This window comes from Carcharodon carcharias (assembly GCF_017639515.1).
Source record: "Carcharodon carcharias isolate sCarCar2 chromosome 39 unlocalized genomic scaffold, sCarCar2.pri SUPER_39_unloc_6, whole genome shotgun sequence".
NCBI classification, from domain to species: Eukaryota; Metazoa; Chordata; class Chondrichthyes; order Lamniformes; family Lamnidae; genus Carcharodon; species Carcharodon carcharias.
This window is the reverse complement of record NW_024470845.1, coordinates 269135-287564: the sequence shown is the minus strand read 5'-3', so window position 1 is coordinate 287564 and position 18430 is coordinate 269135. Positions and strand designations below refer to the sequence as shown.

The 18430-nt window shown below is 53.2% G+C and overlaps 1 protein-coding gene across 1 annotated transcript in view; it reads right to left on the bottom strand.

The window, feature by feature from the left end:
- Nucleotides 1-10694: 10694 nt before the first annotated feature.
- LOC121274986 (neuronal pentraxin-1-like) overlaps nucleotides 10695-18430 on the bottom strand; it is a 31374-nt gene continuing 23638 nt past the window's right edge. The window contains exon 5 of the mRNA XM_041182378.1: nucleotides 10695-10910. Within this exon, the coding sequence (XP_041038312.1) occupies nucleotides 10695-10910 (216 nt within the window). The remainder of the gene's footprint in view (nucleotides 10911-18430) is intronic.

The window sequence follows — 18430 nt, the reverse complement described above, 5'->3', positions numbered from 1 at the left end:
TCTCCTCTCCCTCTCTCCCCACCTCACTCTGTGTGCTCCCCTCTCCCACTCTCCCCACGTCTCTCTGTGTGCTCCCCTCTCCCTCTCTCCCCACCTCTCTCTATCCGCTCTCCTCTCCCTCTCTCCCCACCTCACTCTGTGTGCTCCCCTCTCCCTCTCTCCCCACGTCTCTCTATCCGCTCTCCTCTCCCTCTCTCCCCACCTCTCTCTATCCGCTCCCCTCTCCCTCTCTCCCCACCTCTCTCTATCCGCTCCCCTCTCCCTCTCTCCCCACCTCTCTCCATCTGCTCCCCTCTCCCTCTCTCCCCACGTCTCTCTGTGTGCTCCCCTCTCCCTCTCTCCCCACCTCTCTCTATCCGCTCTCCTCTCCCTCTCTCCCCACGTCTCTCTGTGTGCTCTCCTCTCCCTCTCTCCCCACCTCTCTCTATCCGCTCCCTCTCCCTCTCTCCCCACCTCTCTCTGTGTCCGCTCTCCTCTCCCTCTCTCCCCACCTCTCTCTATCCACTCCCCTCTCCCTCTCTCCCCACCTCACTCTATCCGCTCTCCTCTCCCTCTCTCCCCACCTCTCTCCCCACCTCTCTCTATCCGCTCCCCTCTCCCTCTCTCCCCACCTCTCTCTATCCACTCCCCTCTCCCTCTCTCCCCACCTCTCTCTGTGTCCGCTCTCCTCTCCCTCTCTCCCCACCTCTCTCCCCACCTCTCTCTATCCGCTCTCCTCTCCCTCTCTCCCCACCTCTCTCCCCACCTCTCTCTATCCGCTCCCCTCTCCCTCTCTCCCCACCTCTCTCTATCCGCTCCCCTCTCCCTCTCTCCCCACCTCTCTCTATCCACTCCCCTCTCCCTCTCTCCCCACCTCTCTCTATCCGCTCCCCTCTCCCTCTCTCCCCACCTCTCTCTGTGTCCGCTCTCCTCTCCCTCTCTCCCCACCTCTCTCTATCCGCTCCCCTCTCCCTCTCTCCCCACCTCTCTCTATCCACTCCCCTCTCCCTCTCTCCCCACCTCTCTCTATCCGCTCCCCTCTCCCTCTCTCCCCACGTCTCTCTGTGTGCTCCCCTCTCCCTCTCTCCCCACGTCTCTCTGTGTGCTCCCCTCTCCCTCTCTCCCCACCTCTCTCCCCTCCCTCTCTCCCCTCCCTCTCTCCCCTCCCTCTCTCCCCTCCCTCTCTCCCCTCCCTCTCTCCCATCTCTCTCTCCCCACCTTCTCTCTCACTCTCCACTCTCCCCTCCCTCGCTCCGCTTCCTACCCGCTCTCCACTCTCCCCTCCCTCGCTCCGCTTCCTACCCGCTCTCCACTCCCCCTCCCTCCCACACGCCAGTGATTTGACCTTGTTTGCCCTGCTCTAAACCTACAGGCTGAGTCTTTAATGGGATCCCAGGGACTGAGGGAAAGTGAACGGATCTGAAGCATTTGGAAGCTGCTCACTGTGGAAACAGGTGACAAGGTCACTGAGCGGAGAGGCAGGTGACTATTCCTGTGCTGAAGTCAAAGAAACAGGATCGGCCCACTCCTGCTGACTATCCCAAAGCCCATGTGGTTTCTCAGACCTTGTTACTGGAACAGGAGGACGCCCCATTCAGCCCCTTCTCGAGCCTGTTACACAGGAACAGGAGGACGCCCCATTCAGCCCCTTCTCGAGCCTGTTACACAGGAACAGGAGGATCCCATTCAGCCTCTCTCGAGCCTGTTACACAGGAACAGGAGGACGCCCCATTCAGCCCCTTCTCGAGCCTGTTACACAGGAACAGGAGGAGGCACATTCAGCCCCTTCTCGAGCCTGTTACACAGGAACAGGAGGAGGCCCATTCAGCCCCGTCTCGAGCCTGTTACACAGGAACAGGAGGAGGCCCATTCAGCCTCTCTCGAGCCTGTTACACAGGAACAGGAGGATCCCATTCAGCCCCTTCTCGAGCCTGTTACACAGGAACAGGAGGAGGCCCATTCAGCCTCTCTCAAGCCTGTTACACAGGAACAGGAGGATCCCATTCAGCCTCTCTCGAGCCTGTTACACAGGAACAGGAGGACGCCCCATTCAGCCCCTTCTCGAGCCTGTTACACAGGAACAGGAGGACGCCCCATTCAGCCTCTTTCGAGCCTGTTACACAGGAACAGGAGGACGCCCCATTCAGCCCCTTCTCGAGCCAGTTACACAGGAACAGGAGGAGGCCCCATTCAGCCCCTTCTCGAGCCTGTTACACAGGAACAGGAGGAGGTCCATTCAGCCCCTTCTCGAGCCTGTTACACAGGAACAGGAGGAGGCCCATTCAGCCTCTCTCGAGCCTGTTACACAGGAACAGGAGGACGCCCCATTCAGCCCCTTCTCGAGCCTGTAACACAGGAACAGGAGGAGGCCCATTCAGCCCCTTCTCGAGCCTGTTACAGAGGAACAGGAGGAGGCCCATTCAGCCCCTTCTCGAGCCTGTTACACAGGAACAGGAGGAGGCCCATTCAGCCTCTCTCAAGCCTGTTACACAGGAACAGGAGGAGGCACATTCAGCCCCTTCTCGAGTCTGTAACACAGGAACAGGAGGAGGACCATTCAGCCCCTTCTCGAGCCTGTGACACAGGAACAGGAGGAGGTCCATTCAGCCCCTCTTGAGCCTGTTACACAGGAACAGGAGAACGCCCCATTCAGCCTCTCTCGAGTCTGTTACACAGGAACAGGAGGAGGCACATTCAGCCCCTTCTCGAGCCCGTTACACAGGAACAGGAGGAGGTCCATTCAGCCCCTCTCGAGCCTGCTCTCTCATCCAACCCGATCATGGCTGGTTTGTATCTTAACTCCACCTACCCATCTTGATTCCGCAACCTATAACCCCATTAACCAGCCAATATCTATCAACCTTGGTCTTGAAATGTCTTATTGAGCCCCCAAGTCCCGATAGCCTCTTGCAGGGGGAGACTTCCAGATTTCCTATTCCCTTTGTGTGAGGAAGTGGTTCTTGACATCACCCCTGTGGCTCCGGCCTCTGATTTTAAGGTTCCACCTTGCCCCCTTGTCTCTGAGATCTCTCACCTCCTCCCTCACTGCACCCTCAAGAAGCCATTTCTCTCCAACCAACCCCATTGAATCTTTAAACATCCCGAAGACTGTTCAAAAGGAACGTAAACTGCATTTTGTACTTTCGAGTGATGAGGGCATCGCTGGCTGGGCCCAGCATTTATTGCCCATCCCTAATTGCCCCTTGAGAAGGTGGGTGGGTGAGCTGCCTTCTTGAACCGCTGCAGCCCCTGTGGTGTAGGTACACCCACAGTGCAGTTAGGGAGGGAGTTCCAGGATTTTGTCCCTGTGGTGTAGGTACACCCACAGTGCTGTTAGGGAGGGAGTTCCAGGATTTTGTCCCTGTGGTGTAGGTACAACCACAGCGCTGTTAGGGAGGGAGTTCCAGGATTTTGTCCCTGTGGTGTAGGTACACACACAGTGCTGTTAGGGAGGGAGTTCCAGGATTTTGTCCTTGTGGTGTAGGTACACCCACAGTGCTGTTAGGGAGGGAGTTCCAGGATTTTGTCCCTGAGGTGTAGGTACACCCACAGTGCTGTTAGGGAGGGAGTTCCAGGATTTTGACCCAGCGACAGTGAAGGAACGCCCGATATATTTCCAAGTCAGCATAGTGAGCTCCTTGGAGGGGAACTTCCAGGTGGTGATGTTCCCATGTGTCTGCTGCCCTTGTCCTTCTAGATGGTAGAGGCTGTGGGTTTGGAAGGTGCTGTCGAAGGAGCCTTGGTGAGTTGCTGCAGTGCATCTTGTAGATGGTACACACACTGCTGCTACTGTGCGTCGGTGGTGGAGGGAGTGAATGTTTGTGGATGGGGTGCCGATCAAGCGGGGCTGCTTTGTCCAGGATGGTGTCCAGCTTCTTGAGTGTTGTGGGAGCTGCACTCAACCAGGCAAGTGGGGAGTATTCCATCACACTCCTGCCTTGTGCCTTGTAGATGGTGGACAGGCTTTGGGGGAGTCAGGAGGTGAGTTACTCGCTGCAGGATTCCCAGCCTCTGACCTGCTCTTGTAACCACAGTATTTATATGGCTGGGTCCAGTTCAGTTTCTGGTCAATGGTAACCCCCCTGGACTCAAACGCTCTGGATATCAGCTGGAGGAATTAGAGGGACTTTTTGAAATGTAGTCACTCCCAAGCACAGCAGGATAATTAAACTCTACTTGACACTGAAGTCATGTTTTTGGAACACGTACAATTAGAGAGGCCAGTAAATTATTCAGTACCGTGACGAATATGTAACGAGAGTTGCCTACTTCTGAACGGAAGTTGATGAACGGTATATAGACGCGATTGAAATTCATTGTTACTGGCCGGCAGGAACAGAGGTAGCAGGTTTGCGCACAGCAGGATCCCACATTCTGCAATGTGATAAAGCAACTCATTTGTTGGCGATTTGAGTGATGGTGTTAGTCATCGACAAGAACACTCCCCACCCCCACTCTTCACCCTCCATCCCCACCCCGCATCTTCCAATAGCAGCCGTGGGATCTTTGACATTCACCTGAGAGGGCAGACTTGGTCCTCGTTTTAACACCTCACCCGAATCAATTGCACCTCTGACAGTGCAGCACTCCCTCAGTACTGGCACCGAGGGGAGTGTCGGTCTGGATTATGGAGTTCAAATCCTAGAGTATATACATCTCCCTCCGACAGTGCAGCACTCCCTCAGTACTGGCACCGGGGAGAGTGTCAGCCTGGATTATGGAGCCAAAATCCTAGAGTATATACATCTCCCTCCGACAGTGCAGCACTCCCTCAGTACTGGCACCGAGGGGTGGGAGGGGAGAGGTTTAATTTCAGATTCCCAATATCCGGCCTGTTTTGTTTATGTGTTGAAGCTGAGATTAGTCACTGGGCTGACAGGAAATAACATCTCGTGGATTATAGACACTTACCTCATAGAGATTGGATTAGCCACGATTGGCAATGTCGTCTATATGTAGCAAGGTTAAGGAGCTCGTGGATTTTGCAAATCTATCAGTCCGGGTTAATGGGAGGAGTTTGAATGGGGATAAGCGGTGAAGGACACTTTAATGAGGATTTCTAATTGTCGTACCTCCCATGACAGCAGTGTTGCTGGCCAGTGCTAACCCCTATAGGAAAAACATGTTTGGCAGATCTGTCTGCCTCTCTGACTACTTGTACTCATGCCTGGAGGTCTGCTCAGCGTATGTCACCCTCGTCTGTCTCGCTACCCATCCACTACAACACACATTCACTCCCTCCACCACCGACGCACAGTAGCAGCAGTGTGTGTACCATCTACAAGATGCACTGCAGCAACTCACCAAGGCTCCTTCGACAGCACCTTCCAAACCCACGACCACTACCATCTAGAAGGACAAGGGCAGCAGACACATGGGAACACCACCACCTGGAAGTTCCCCTCCAAGCCACTCACCATCCTGACTTGGAAATATATCGGCCGTTCCTTCACTGTCGCTGGGTCAAAATCCCGGAACTCCCTCCCTAACAGCAGTGTGGGTGTACCCACACCACAGGGACAAAATCCTGGAACTCCCTCCCGAACAGCACTGTGGATGCACCTACACCACAGGGACTGGTTCAAGAAGGCAGCTCACCTGCAACCTTCTCAAGGGGCAAGTTGGGATGGGCAATAAAGTCTGGGCCCAGCCAGCGACACCCACATCCTGTGAATTGGATATTAAAATTACACCCTCGCTTGCCCAGAGTCACACCCAGCTCCACCTAAGTCAGCTGCTCTCTGGCCTGCGCTTCGTCCTCTTGGAGACATCTCTGCAGTGTTTCAGTGACCAGCAAAAGGCTGAAATGCATTGTCTTTTCTGAACGTCACTTTTGAAGACCTTTGTCTGCTCTGCCACCTCCTCGTTTTGCCTTCTAACTTGCTAATGGAATTTGACTAGGTCTTAGCACCCCCATTTCAGCGCTACCCCCTTCCTGAATTTATGGGGCTGGTCTCTGAGGTATCGCAGAAGGTAGCCAGACACCTACCGCTTCAACCTTCACTCTATTTCTTCTGGCCCTTCTGACTACCGCTCTTAGTTTCCTCTTGTTATGCTTTTCATCTTCAATGGTCAATCCACGTTCTGGGTTTCTAGCTTTGGCTTGCCTGTGACGTTTGGTCTGACTCTCCTTTTTCGAGGGTGGGTAAGGGAGGAGCGGTAGATGTGGTATACTTTGAATGTTTCTGGAAAGCGTCCACACGAGGGTCGCAGGAAGGAATCCAAGGTTGCTGAAGGCACAGTGTTGGGTGTGACCATAGCGTGTGAGGAAGAGGCAGAGAGACTGTAAAGGGGTCCGGACCGGTTGAGTGAGCGACCAAGAACGTGACAGGTGGAATGTAATGTAGGAACGTGTAAAGCTATCCACTTTGGCAAGAAAGCAAATAGTAAAGCAGCCACATGGTTGTCGAGAACTGAATCTTGCTGAAAGGACAAACATGCCACCATGGGTTTTTCACTTTGCGCTCATCAGGACAAATGCAAGAATGCCAAATTTCCGACACTCTCAATTTCTAACACTGGAGAGGAGGGCCCTGATTGGCTGGCAAGTCAACGTGAATTGGCTACAGTGTTGCCACGGGGCCCTCCCTAAGCTCCCAAGTAATTCAGAAGAGGCGCTAGAACGTATTGGAGAATCCCAAAACAAAAACATCAACTGCTGGGAGTGCTTCCTCGCTCAGGCAGCACTGGTTGGATAACCCTGAGTGCGCTAATAGCGGCGCTGGTAACCAATTGTATTTAATCAGTCACGTGGGTAACATGGCTCATTTATGCTTGCTACAAGAGACGCACATTCGTACACAGGGCGCACATTCTCCGCAAACAAAAGGGATATGTTCAAACCTTGCACTTTTTGTTCTAATTAGTTTGGGGAGCGCCGATATCACCATGTTGCTCTCTCCGTGGCAACGCCTTGTCCAGTTTAATGCCAGCCAATCCGTGCCCTTTTCTCCTGTAGCATCAGGTGTAGTGGACCTTTGAAATTGGGCACTCTTGTGTTTGTCCAGAGGAGCAAAAGCTTGGACAACGCCCCAGCTTTCAGCCATATTCAGATTAGAAACCCGAGCGCTTTTCAAACGGAGAGAGATTAGGGCGCGTTGATATTCAAAGGGAACAGCGAGTAAGGGATGAGGGAAGGAAGTGGCCTGTATTCTGAGGGGGTGGGGGGGAGAAATCGGAGAAAAGATGCCTCGTATTTTTCGACATTCTTGCCAGGGAGTTGGGCATCACTGCCAAGGCCAGATGATGGTGCCCACCGTCCATCGCCCTCTAACTGAACGGCTCACCAGGTTCTTTTTAAGAGGCCGGTTAAGAGTTGACCATGTTGCTGTGGGTCTGGAGTCACCTGCTGGCCAGGCCAGTGTAAGGATGGCAAATCTCCCACCCCGAGAGGGGGCACTCGTGAACCAGGTGGGTTTGCACAACGCTCGTCGTGGTCACATTATAGCCCTTTGTTTCTTACCTCCCCCACCCACTCCCCATTAACCAAATTTATATACCACCATGTGCAATGGTGGGAGTTGAACCCATATCGCCGCAGGAGAACTGTGTGCAGTTTTGCTCTCCTTATCTGAGGAACAATATATTTGCCATACAGCGAGTGCAATGTAAGTTCTTTAGATGGATTCCTCCAATCAGAGGGCTCTCCTATGAAGACAGATTGTGTCGGATGGGAAGAGACTCTCTGGAGTTTAGAACAAAGAGAGGTGATCCCGCTGAAACTCATTGAGGTATATTTAGGAACTGTTTTTTTTTTAATTCATTTACAGATGTGGGGGGGTGAAGGTCAGTGGCTGGGCCCAGCACTTATTGCCCGTCCCTAATTGCCCCTTGAGAAGGTGGTGGGTGAGCTGTCTTCTTGAACCAGTCTGTGTGGTGTAGGTACACCTGCCGTGCTGTTAGGGAGGGAATTCCTGGATTTTGACCCAGCGACAGTGAAGGAACGGCCGATATATTTCCAAGTCAGGATGGTGAGTGACTTGGAGGAGAACTTCCAAGTTGTGGTATTCCCATCTATCTGCTGTCCTTGTCCTTCTAGATGTTAATGGTTGTGCGTTTGGAAGGTGCTGTCGTAGGAGCCTTGGTGAGTTGCTGCAGTGCATCTTGTAGATGGTACACACACTGCTGCTACTGTGCGTCGGTGGTGGAGGGAGTGAATGTTTGTGGATGGGGTGCCGATCAAGCGGGGCTGCTTTGTCCTGGATGGTGTCGAGCTTCTTGAGTGTTGTGGGAGTTGCACTCATCCAGGCAAGTGGGGATTATCCCATCACACTCCTGACTTGTGACTTGTAGATGGTGGACATGCTTTGGGGGAGTCAGGAGGTGAGTTACTCGCTGCAGGATTCCCAGCCTCTGACCTGCTCTTGTAGCCACAGTATTTATATGGCTGATCCAGCTCAGTTTCTGGTCAATGGTAACCCCCAGGATGTTGATAGTGGGGGGATTCAGCGATGGTAATGCTATTGAATGTGAAAGAGTGATGGTTAGATTCTCTCTTGTTGGAGATGGTCATTGCCTGGCACTTGTGTGGTGTGAATGCTACTTGCCAGTTATCAGACCAAGCCTGGATATTGTCCAAGTCTTGCTGCATTTGGACATGGACTGCTTCAGTATCTGAGGAGTCGTGAATGGTGCTGAACATTGTGCAACCATCAGTGAACATCCCCACTTCTGACCTTATGATGGAAGGAAGGTCATTGATGAAGCAGCTGAAGATGGTTGGACTGAGGACACTACCCTGAGGGACTCCTGCAGTGATGTCCTGGAACTAGAGAGAGTGTGTGAGTAAGTTACATGTGTCTTTGTTTGTGTTAGGACTAAGGTAAATCTTTAAGTTTAATTTTGTATTCCTTTATTTTGTGGGTTAAACACATGAAACCTGAGTTTTAGTTTCACTTAACAGATGCCTGCATTTTAATGAGATTTTATGACCCTTGATAGGGGAGTTCAAACAAACAAGGTAGAAAAAAAGCTGTGCTGTTGCCTAGCAGCAGGGGTCCAGAGAGAGGGTCCCCACAGAGACAGAGATATATAGAACATTTTTTTATGATCGTTCGGAAACAGGAGTTTGGAGAAGCTGGACAGGAGGGAACTGCAAACAACAGAAGAAGAGGGGTCTTGAGACGACCTTCCAGCTAAAGGGGACGAACAGGAATTTGGCAGGTGTCCTATTAAGAGAACTTAAGGATGGGGAGCAGGAAAAAGTTCCAAGCTTAAAGGGAGGAAGCGCAAGCATGCAGACTTAAAGCAAAATAGACTTGCAAGAAGCCAGAAGACCCAAGGAGACAGTGGGAGGGTCTGTCACTCTTTCCTAAGGCCATGTGAAGCAGTGGTGTTCGGTTGGCACAGCTGAGTCAGAGAGAGAGAGAGAGAGAGACAGATGGAAGGCACATGGAGATCCAGAAAAGCTCAAAATCCTGGAGGTGAGCCCTGACGGAAGGTACCTGAGAGGAAGCATCAGTTTGGGAGAAGATCCCAAAGCGGGCTATCCAAGAGTGGTGATTGGGAACCCTGGTGTGAGGGACGGAGTTTAGTGAGACCGGTTGGGTCACGATGGGACAAGCACCTGAGGGGAGTTGAGGAGAGATCCATAGCATCTGTTTGGGGTGGTATCTGTCACTTGGTTTCAGAGTGTGGTGTGCCTGACCACGGGTCTCCTATTGGTTTATGTGGACTGTGAACACACCGTGAAAACTGGAGTATAAGATGGCTTTTGTAATTTTGTTATCCTTACAAATCTATATAAACCTGTGAAGGTATGGTTGTGGGTGAAGCAGGATTGTAATCGCGTTCATCTTTTCTTTTTAAAATAAAATCTTTTATTCTTTTGCTAAAAGTTCATCAACTGACTCCTGTGACTCTGCTCAGTAGCCACTCTGCTTGTATCTAAACAAAAAATAAAAGCCAGGATCTATCAAGCCGGGTTTCACCCTGGGATTTGGCTTGTCCAGTAGCAACATCAGCTGGAACCATAACGGGGGTTTGACAGGGTCGATGCCAAGAGACGGTTTCCTCTTGCCCCTGGTTGGAGAGTCACAAACTAGGGGGAGGGTAGAGGGGCTTGGGGGGGGGGGAGGGTAGGGGGGCTTGGGGTGGGGGGGGAGGGTAGGGGGGCTTGGGGGGGTGGGGGGGAGGGTAGGGGCGCTTGGGGGGGGAGGGTAGGGGCGCTTGGGGGGGAGGGTAGGGGGGCTTGGGTGGTTGGGGGGGAGGTGTCATCGTCTCAGGATAAGGAGTTGGCCATTTTGGACTGAGACGAGGAGAAATGTCTTCACTCGGAGGGTGGTGAACCGTTGGAATCCTCTACCCCAGAGAGAGCTGTGAATGCTCAGTTGTTGAGTCTATTCAAGGTCGTGAGATTTTAGAGCATGAAGGGGGAGGGGAGGGAGGGAGGGAGGGAAGCGGGGCAGGAGAGTGGAGTCGAGGTAGAAGATCAGTCTTTATTGCATTGAGTAGTGGAGCAGGCCCAGAGGGATCGAAAAGGCCCCTCCACCTCTCCTCCTGCTCCAACCTCCTTACAACGCTACATGGTGGCAGCCGGGAGCAAGAGAAGGATGCTCGGGGATGAGCACATCCGGCAACCAACCACAAGCAGCCTCCTGCCCCGGGGTGTGGGGGGGGCGGGGGTGGTGCCGTGACGCTCAACCTTGCTCTCGGGCAGATGAGTAGCCGCTGCGGGAGAGAGCCGGAGTTCCTGGCGCCCCCTCAGCCCGCGCCTTTCAGGCCTCGTGACAGTGGTTGAAAGGCAAGTTGACCACCCCACCGTGCAGTTCCACGCTGTCCGCAGTCCAGGCGACGAGGTTCCCTCTCAGGGCGCTGGAGCAAGCCGCGAGGCTTTCGATATCGGAGGGCGGGAGCACGCGATCCCACATCTGGAAGTCCGACAGTGCGCCTACGAAAGCTTGGCTGGCGTCGAAGTGGTCCTCGACAGCATCCTGCCCAAAGAAACAGAGATGAGTTCAAAGCCGACCGGTAATAAGGGGCACGGACTTGCGTTTATCACAGGCCTCCACTGACATAGCGACGCTCCCAGAAACCTAGCAAAACTCCCAGGGTACCCCACATGCGACCAACACGGCTTGGCTTGGCCCCCAGGTCCCGTGAGGGGACATTAGCCGCTCGGCCAAAGAGGGAGGTTTTCAGGAGCGCCTTAAAGGGGAGGGGAGGTGAAGGGAGGACGTTCCAGAATTTAGCCCACACCCCCTCCACCCCACCGCCCCCCCCCACCACACCCCCTCCGCCACCCACGCTCCCCACCCCCGACAACCACGGGCAGTTGAAGGCCCGACCGCCAATAGCGGAGCGATGGGATCCAAGGGGGGGCTGCTGGGGAGGCCGGGATTAGACCTCTGGAGGGTTGTTGGAGCCGGCAGAGATTGCGGGAGGGGGTGAGGTAGGGATTTGAACAGGAGGATGAGAATTGTAGGGGCTGGAGGAGGTTACAGAGATAGGGAGGGAGGGGGTGAGGTAGGGATTTGAACAGGAGGATGAGAATTGTAGAGGCTGGAGGAGGTTACAGAGATAGGGAGGGAGGGGGTGAGGTAGGGATTTGAACAGGAGGATGAGAATTGTAGGGGCTGGAGGAGGTTACAGAGATAGGGAGTGAGGGGGTGAGGGAGGGATTGGAACAGGAGGATGAGAATTGTAGGGGTTGGAGGAGGTTACAGAGATAGGGAGGGAGGGGGTGAGGGAGGGATTGGAACAGGAGGATGAGAATTGTAGGGGTTGGAGGAGGTTACAGAGATAGGGAGGGAGGGGGTGAGGGACGGATTTGAAGAGGAGGATGAGAATTGTAGGGGCTGGAGGAGGTTACAGAGATAGGGAGGGAGGGGGTGAGGGAGGGATTTGAATAGGAGGATGAGAATTGTAGGGGCTGGAGGAGGAGGTTACAGAGATAGGGAGGGAGGAAGAGACATGGAGGGAGTTGTATACAATGAGTCTCACATCAATCCCAACCAGTTTAGTGACCCCCGAATTGAAGATGTATTTTTTTGTGTACCCAGTCTCTCTCTTTCAGTAAATAATGTTCAGTCCATAATGACCCTCCCTGAACCCACTCGAACTCAAGTAGGTGGCATGTGCAGTAATGTTCCCTCATCATTCCTGGCACTTGGGAATCCACTGCCTTTACCCTGGTGTCGCTAGTCTATCTCCGAGACCATCAGCAGCAATAGTTTCCCACAGACAGGTCCCTTCATTCCTGCTGCTGTTCCTGAGATCCTTTTGTACATCCGAGACCTCCCTTGTTACTGGAGAGAATCTATTCACCCTTCAGATCAGCAGCACTGAGGATGAAGGACATACCCTGGCTTTTGTTCAATTCACTCTGATGAGACAGCCATCCTTTTCCCTCATGTGAATAGTTGCGTATATCTGGATAAAGGGTCAGGGACGCTGGCAGCAAAGTCACTGAGATCGGTGTCCAACTTCCATTCTGCAGAGGACAGAGCTCGGAGCTCACCAAGGGACTGGGGTGGGGGGGTGGGTGTGGTGATGAGAGGGGTGTGTGTGTGTGTGGATGGAGAGGGTGTGTGTCTGTGTGTGGGGAGTGGGTGTGTGTGTATGTGTGGGGGGGAAAGTGCGTGTGTGTTTTTGTGTGTCGGGAGTGAGTGTGTGTGTGTGTGTCTGTGTGTGGGGAAGGTGTGTGTCTGTGTGTGGGGAAGGTGTGTGTGTGTGTTTGGGGAGGGTGTGTGTGGGGAAGGTGTGTGTGTTTGTGTGTGGGGAAGGTGTGTGTGTGTGTGTGTGTGTGTCTGTGTGTGAGGAAGGTGTGTGTGTCTGTGTGTGAGGAAGGTGTGTGTGTCTGTGTGTGGGGAAGGTGTGCGTGTGTCTGTGTGTTTGGGGAGGGTGTGTGTGTCTGTGTGTGGGGAAGGTGTGTGTGTTTGTGTGTGTGGGGAGGGTGTGTGTGTTTGTGTGTGTGGGGAAGGTGTGCGTGTATGTGTTTGGGGAGGGTGTGTTTGTGTGTGTGTGGGGAAGGTGTGTGTGTGTGTGTGTCTGTGTGTGTGGAAGGTGTGTGTGTGTCTGTGTGTGGGGAAGGTGTGTGTGTTTATGTGTGTGGGGAGGGTGTGTGTGTGGGGAAGGTGTGCGTGTATGTGTTTGGGTAGGGTGTGTTTGTGTGTGTGTGGGGAAGGTGTGTGTGTGTGTGTGTCTGTGTGTGGGGAAGGTGTGTGTGTGTCTGTGTGTGGGGAAGGTGTGTGTGTTTATGTGTGTGGGGAGGGTGTGTGTGTGGGGAAGGTGTGCGTGTATGTGTTTGGGGAGGGTGTGTTTGTGTGTGTGTGGGGAAGGTGTGTGTGTGTGTGTGTCTGTGTGTGTGGAAGGTGTGTGTGTGTCTGTGTGTGGGGAAGGTGTGTGTGTGTCTGTGTGTTGGGAAGATGTGTGTGTGTGTGTGTCTGTGTGTGGGGAAGGTGTGTGTGTGTCTGTGTGTTGGGAAGGTGTGTGTGTGTGTGTGTCTGTGTGTGGGGAAGGTGTGTGTGTGTCTGTGTGTTGGGAAGGTGTGTGTGTGTGTGTGTGTGTGTCTGTGTGTTGGGAAGGTGTGTGTGTGTGTGTGTGTGTGTGTGTGTCTGTGTGTGGGGAAGGTGTGTGTGTGTCTGTGTGTGGGGAAGGTGTGTGTGTTTATGTGTGTGGGGAGGGTGTGTGTGTGGGGAAGGTGTGCGTGTATGTGTTTGGGTAGGGTGTGTTTGTGTGTGTGTGGGGAAGGTGTGTGTGTGTGTGTGTCTGTGTGTGGGGAAGGTGTGTGTGTGTCTGTGTGTGGGGAAGGTGTGTGTGTGTCTGTGTGTTGGGAAGGTGTGTGTGTGTGTGTGTGTCTGTGTGTGGGGAAGGTGTGTGTGTGTCTGTGTGTTGGGAAGGTGTGTGTGTGTGTGTGTGTCTGTGTGTGGGGAAGGTGTGTGTGTCTGTGTGTGGGGAAGGTGTGTGTGTTTGTGTGTGGGGAAGGTGTGTGTGTGTCTGTGTGTGTTGGCAGGGTGTGTGTGTCTGTGTGTGTGGGGAAGGTGTGTGTGTCTGTGTGTAGGGAAGGTGTGTGTGTCTGTGTGTGGGGAAGGTGTGTGTGTGTGTGTGTGTTTGGGGAGGGTGTGTGTGTCTGTGTGTGGGGAAGGTGTGTGTGTCTGTGTGTGTGGGGAAGGTGTGTGTGTTTGTGTGTGGGGAAGGTGTGTGTGTGTCTGTGTGTGTGGGCAGGGTGTGTGTGTCTGTGTGTGTGGGGAAGGTGTGTGTGTCTGTGTGTAGGGAAGGTGTGTGTGTCTGTGTGTGGGGAAGGTGTGTGTGTGTGTGTGTTTGGGAAGGGTGTGTGTGTGTGTGTTTGGGGAGGGTGTGTGTGTCTGTGTGTGGGGAAGGTGTGTGTGTCTGTGTGTGTAGGGAAGGTGTGTGTGTCTGTGTGTGGGGAAGGTGTGTGTGTGTATGTGTTTGGGGAGGGGGTGTGTGTGTTTCTGTGTGTGGGAAGGGTGTGTGTGTGTGTGTTTGGGGAGGGGTGTGTGTGTGTCTGTGTGTGGGGAAGGTGTGTGTGTCTGTGTGTGGGGAAGGTGTGTGTGTGTGTGTGTTTTTGGGGAGGGGGTGTGTGTGTGTCTGTGTGTGGGGAGGGTGTGTGTGTTTGTGTGTGTGGGGAAGGTGTGTGTGTCTGTGTGTGGGGAAGGTATGTGTGTGTGTGTTTGGGCAGGGTGTGTGTGTGTGTTTTGTGTGTGTGTGTGTGTGTGTGTGTGTGTGTGTGTGTGTCTGAAGTGGGGGTGTGTGTGTGTGAGAAGGTGATACGTGTGTGTTTTTGTGTGTGGGGAGGGGGTACGTGTGTGGTTGTGTGTGTTGGGAGTGTGTGTGTGTGTGTGTGTGGGGAGGGAGTGTGTGTGTGTTTGTGTGTGTCTGAAGTGGGGGTGTGTGTGTGTGTGTGAGAAGGTGATACGTGTGTGTGTTTTTGTGTGTGGGGAGGGGGTACGTGTGTGGTTGTGTGTGTTGGGAGTGTGTGTGTGTGTGTGGGGAGGGAGTGTGTGTGTGTGTGTGGGGAGGGAGTGTGTGTGTGTGTTTGTGTGTGTCGGAAGTGGGGGGGTGTGTGTGTTTGAGAAGGTGATACGTGTGTGTGTTCTTGTGTGTGTGGGGAGGGGGTACGTGTGTGGTTGTGTGTGTTGGGAGGAGGGTGTGTGTGTGTGCGTGTGGGGCGGGGGTCCGTGTGTGTGTGTGTTTGTGTGTGGGTGGAGGGTGTGGGTAGAGGGAGTCCCTGCATGTGTGTGTGCATCTGTGTGTGTGGGCTTATGTCTGTGAGTTTGTGCATTCGTGTGTTTGCTTGTGAGTGTATATCTGTGCGCTTGTGTTTGTGCATCTGTGTGTGTGTGTGTGTGTGTACGTGTGTGTGTCTGTGCCTGTGTGTGTGCCTGTGCCTGTGTGTGTCAGTGTGAGTGTCTGTGCCTGTGTGTGTGTGTGTCTGTGTGAGTGTCTGTGCCTGTGTGTGTGTCAGTGTGTGTCTGTGCCTGTGAGTGTCTGTGCCTGTATGAGTGTCTGTGCCTGTATGAGTGTCTGTGCCTGTGTGTGTGTGTGTGTGTCTGTGTCTGTGTGTCTGTGCCTGTGTGTGTGTGTGTCTGTGTCTGTGTGTCTGTGTGAGTGTCTGTGCACGCCTGTGTGTGTATATGTGTGTGTGTATATCTTTGTGTGTGTTTGTGCATCTGTATGTGTGTGTGTGAGTGTACGTGTGCATGTGTGTCTGTGCACACCTCTGCGCTCCTGTGTGTGTGTGTATATATCTGTGTGTGTCTTTGTGAGTGTGTGTTTATGCATGTGTCTGTGTTGTGTGTGTGAAAGGAATAGAGGGATGAGGAGGGTGGAATGGAAAAGATATAGATAGAAATAGAGAGCGCAGGGTAGAGATGGGATAGAAAGAGTGTGTGATAGAAATGAGAGAGGGGGAGAGGGACAAACAAAAGGATAGAGACTGAGAGAAACATGAATGGAGATGGAGAGAGCGAGAGAAAGAGACATAGGATTAGAGATGCAAAGAGAGAGATGCAGAGGATTGAGATAAATTTAGAGACAGATAGAGAGAGAGAAAGAGAGGAGGATAGAGATTGAGAGGTAAAGAAAAGGAGGCAGAAAGCAATCGAAAGCAACAGAGGGAGGGAGAGAGAGGGAAAGTGAGAGGGATTGAGAGATGGAGACAGAGAGAAGGGTATTGCAGACGATGGAGAAGGAGAAGGATTGCAAGTGAGAGTTGGGTTGAGCGAGCAAGACAAGGAGTGACAGAGAGAGAAGGCAAGTGAGTGACTGAGGGACGAAGGAAGATAGAGGGAGAGAGGCAGAGGGAGAAGGCAAGTGAGGGACTGAGGGAGGAAGGGAGATAGAGAGAGAGAGGCAGAGGGAGAAGGCAAGTGAGGGACTGAGGGAGGAAGGGAGATAGAGAGAGAGAGGCAGAGGGAGAAGGCAAGTGAGTGACTGAGGGACGAAGAGAGATAGAGAGAGAGGCAGAGGGAGAAGGCAAGTGAGGGATTGAGGGACGAAGGGAGATAGAGAGAGAGAGAGGCAGAGGGAGAAGGCAAGTGAGGGACTGAGGGAAGAAGGGAGATAGAGAGTGAGAGGCAAAGGGAGAAAGAGAGGGGCAGAGAAAGATGATTGGAGAGATGGATTGAGAGGGGGTGGGGGCGTTGCGAGTGAGACTGTCACAACTTGAACACGTGGAGTTAATTCAGCTGCCGAAAGATCAGATTTCCCAGCCCTCCCTGATCCCACATCCAGTGATGACCCCTCTCAGCTCGGCCCAATGCAAACAGACATCCAGGGCCACCTATCCCACCCCATGTCCCCTCCCTCTGGCACTGGCTTCGAGCGCAGTCCCCAGAAGTCAGCGTCTGACACACTGTCCGGTGCCCACTGAAAAAGAGGACCATACCCTCCTTCCGTGTCTTGCAAAATTGGATCTGACAAGATATTCTTGTGTGAAATAAGATTGAGAGTTCTCAATGCGTTGTCCAGAGCCTGGACAGAGAAGCTAAAAAGATGTAGACCACTGGCGAGTAACAGTGGCGCCACACAAGTGACAGGCACTGACCATCTCCAACAAGAGAGAATCCAACCATCTCCCCTTGACGTTCAATAGCATTACCCTCACTGAATCCCCCACTATCAACATCCTGGGGGTTACCATTGACCAGAAACTGAACTGGGACCAGACATATAAATACTGTGGCTACAAGAGCAGGTCAGAGGCTGGGAACCCTGCAGCGAGTAACCCACCTCCTGACTCCCCAAAGCCTGTCCACCATCCACAAGGCACAAGTCAGGAGTGTGATGGGATACTCCCCACTTGCCTGGATGATGCAGCTCCCACAACACTCAAGAAGCTCGACACCGTCCAGGACAAAGCAGCCCCGCTTGATCGGCTCCCCATCCACAAACATTCACTCCCTCCACCACCGACGCACAGTAGCAGCAGCGTGTGTACCATCTACAAGATGCACTGCAGCAAATCACCAAGGCTCCTTCGACAGCACCTTCCAAACCCACGACCACTACCATCTAGAAGGACAAGGGCAGCAGACACATGGGAACACCACCACCTGGAAGTTCCCCTCCAATTCACTCACCATCCTCACTTGGAAATATATCAGCCGTTCCTTCACTGTCGCTGGGTCAAAATCCTGGAACTCCCTCCCTAACAGCACTGTGGGTGTACCTATACCACAGGGACAAAATCCTGGAACTCCCTCCCTAACAGCACTGTGGGTGTACCTACACCACAGTGACAATATCCTGGAACTCCCTCCCTAACAGCACTGTGGGTGTACCTACACCACAGGGACAAAATCCTGGAACTCCCTCCCTAACAGCACTGTGGGTGTACCTACACCACAGGGACAAAATCCTGGAACTCCCTCCCTAACAGCTCTGTGGGTGTCGCTACACCACAGGGACAAAATCCTGGAACTCCCTCCCTAACAGCACTGTGGGTGTACCTATACCACAGGGACAAAATCCTGGAACTCTCTCCCTAACAGCACTGTGGGTGTACCTACACCACAGGGACAAAATCCTGGAACTCCCACCCTAACAGCGCTGTGGGTGTACCTACACCACAGGGACAAAATCCTGGAACTCTCTCCCTAACAGCACTGTGGGTGTACCTACACCACAGGGACAAAATCCTGGAACTCCCTCCCTAACAGCACTGTGGGTGTACCTACACCACAGGGACAAAATCCTGGAACTCCCTCCCTAACAGCACTGTGGGTGTACCTACACCACAGGGACAACATCCTGGAACTCCCTCCCTAACAACACTGTGGGTGTACCTATACCACAGGGACAAAATCCTGGAACTCCCTCCCTAACAGCACTGTGGGTGTACCTATACCACAGGGACAAAATCCTGGAACTCCCTCCCTAACAGCGCTGTGGGTGTACCTACACCACAGGGTCAAAATCCTGGAACTCCCTCCCTAACAGCACTGTGTGTGTACCTACACCACAGGGACAAAATCCTGGAACTCCCTCCCTA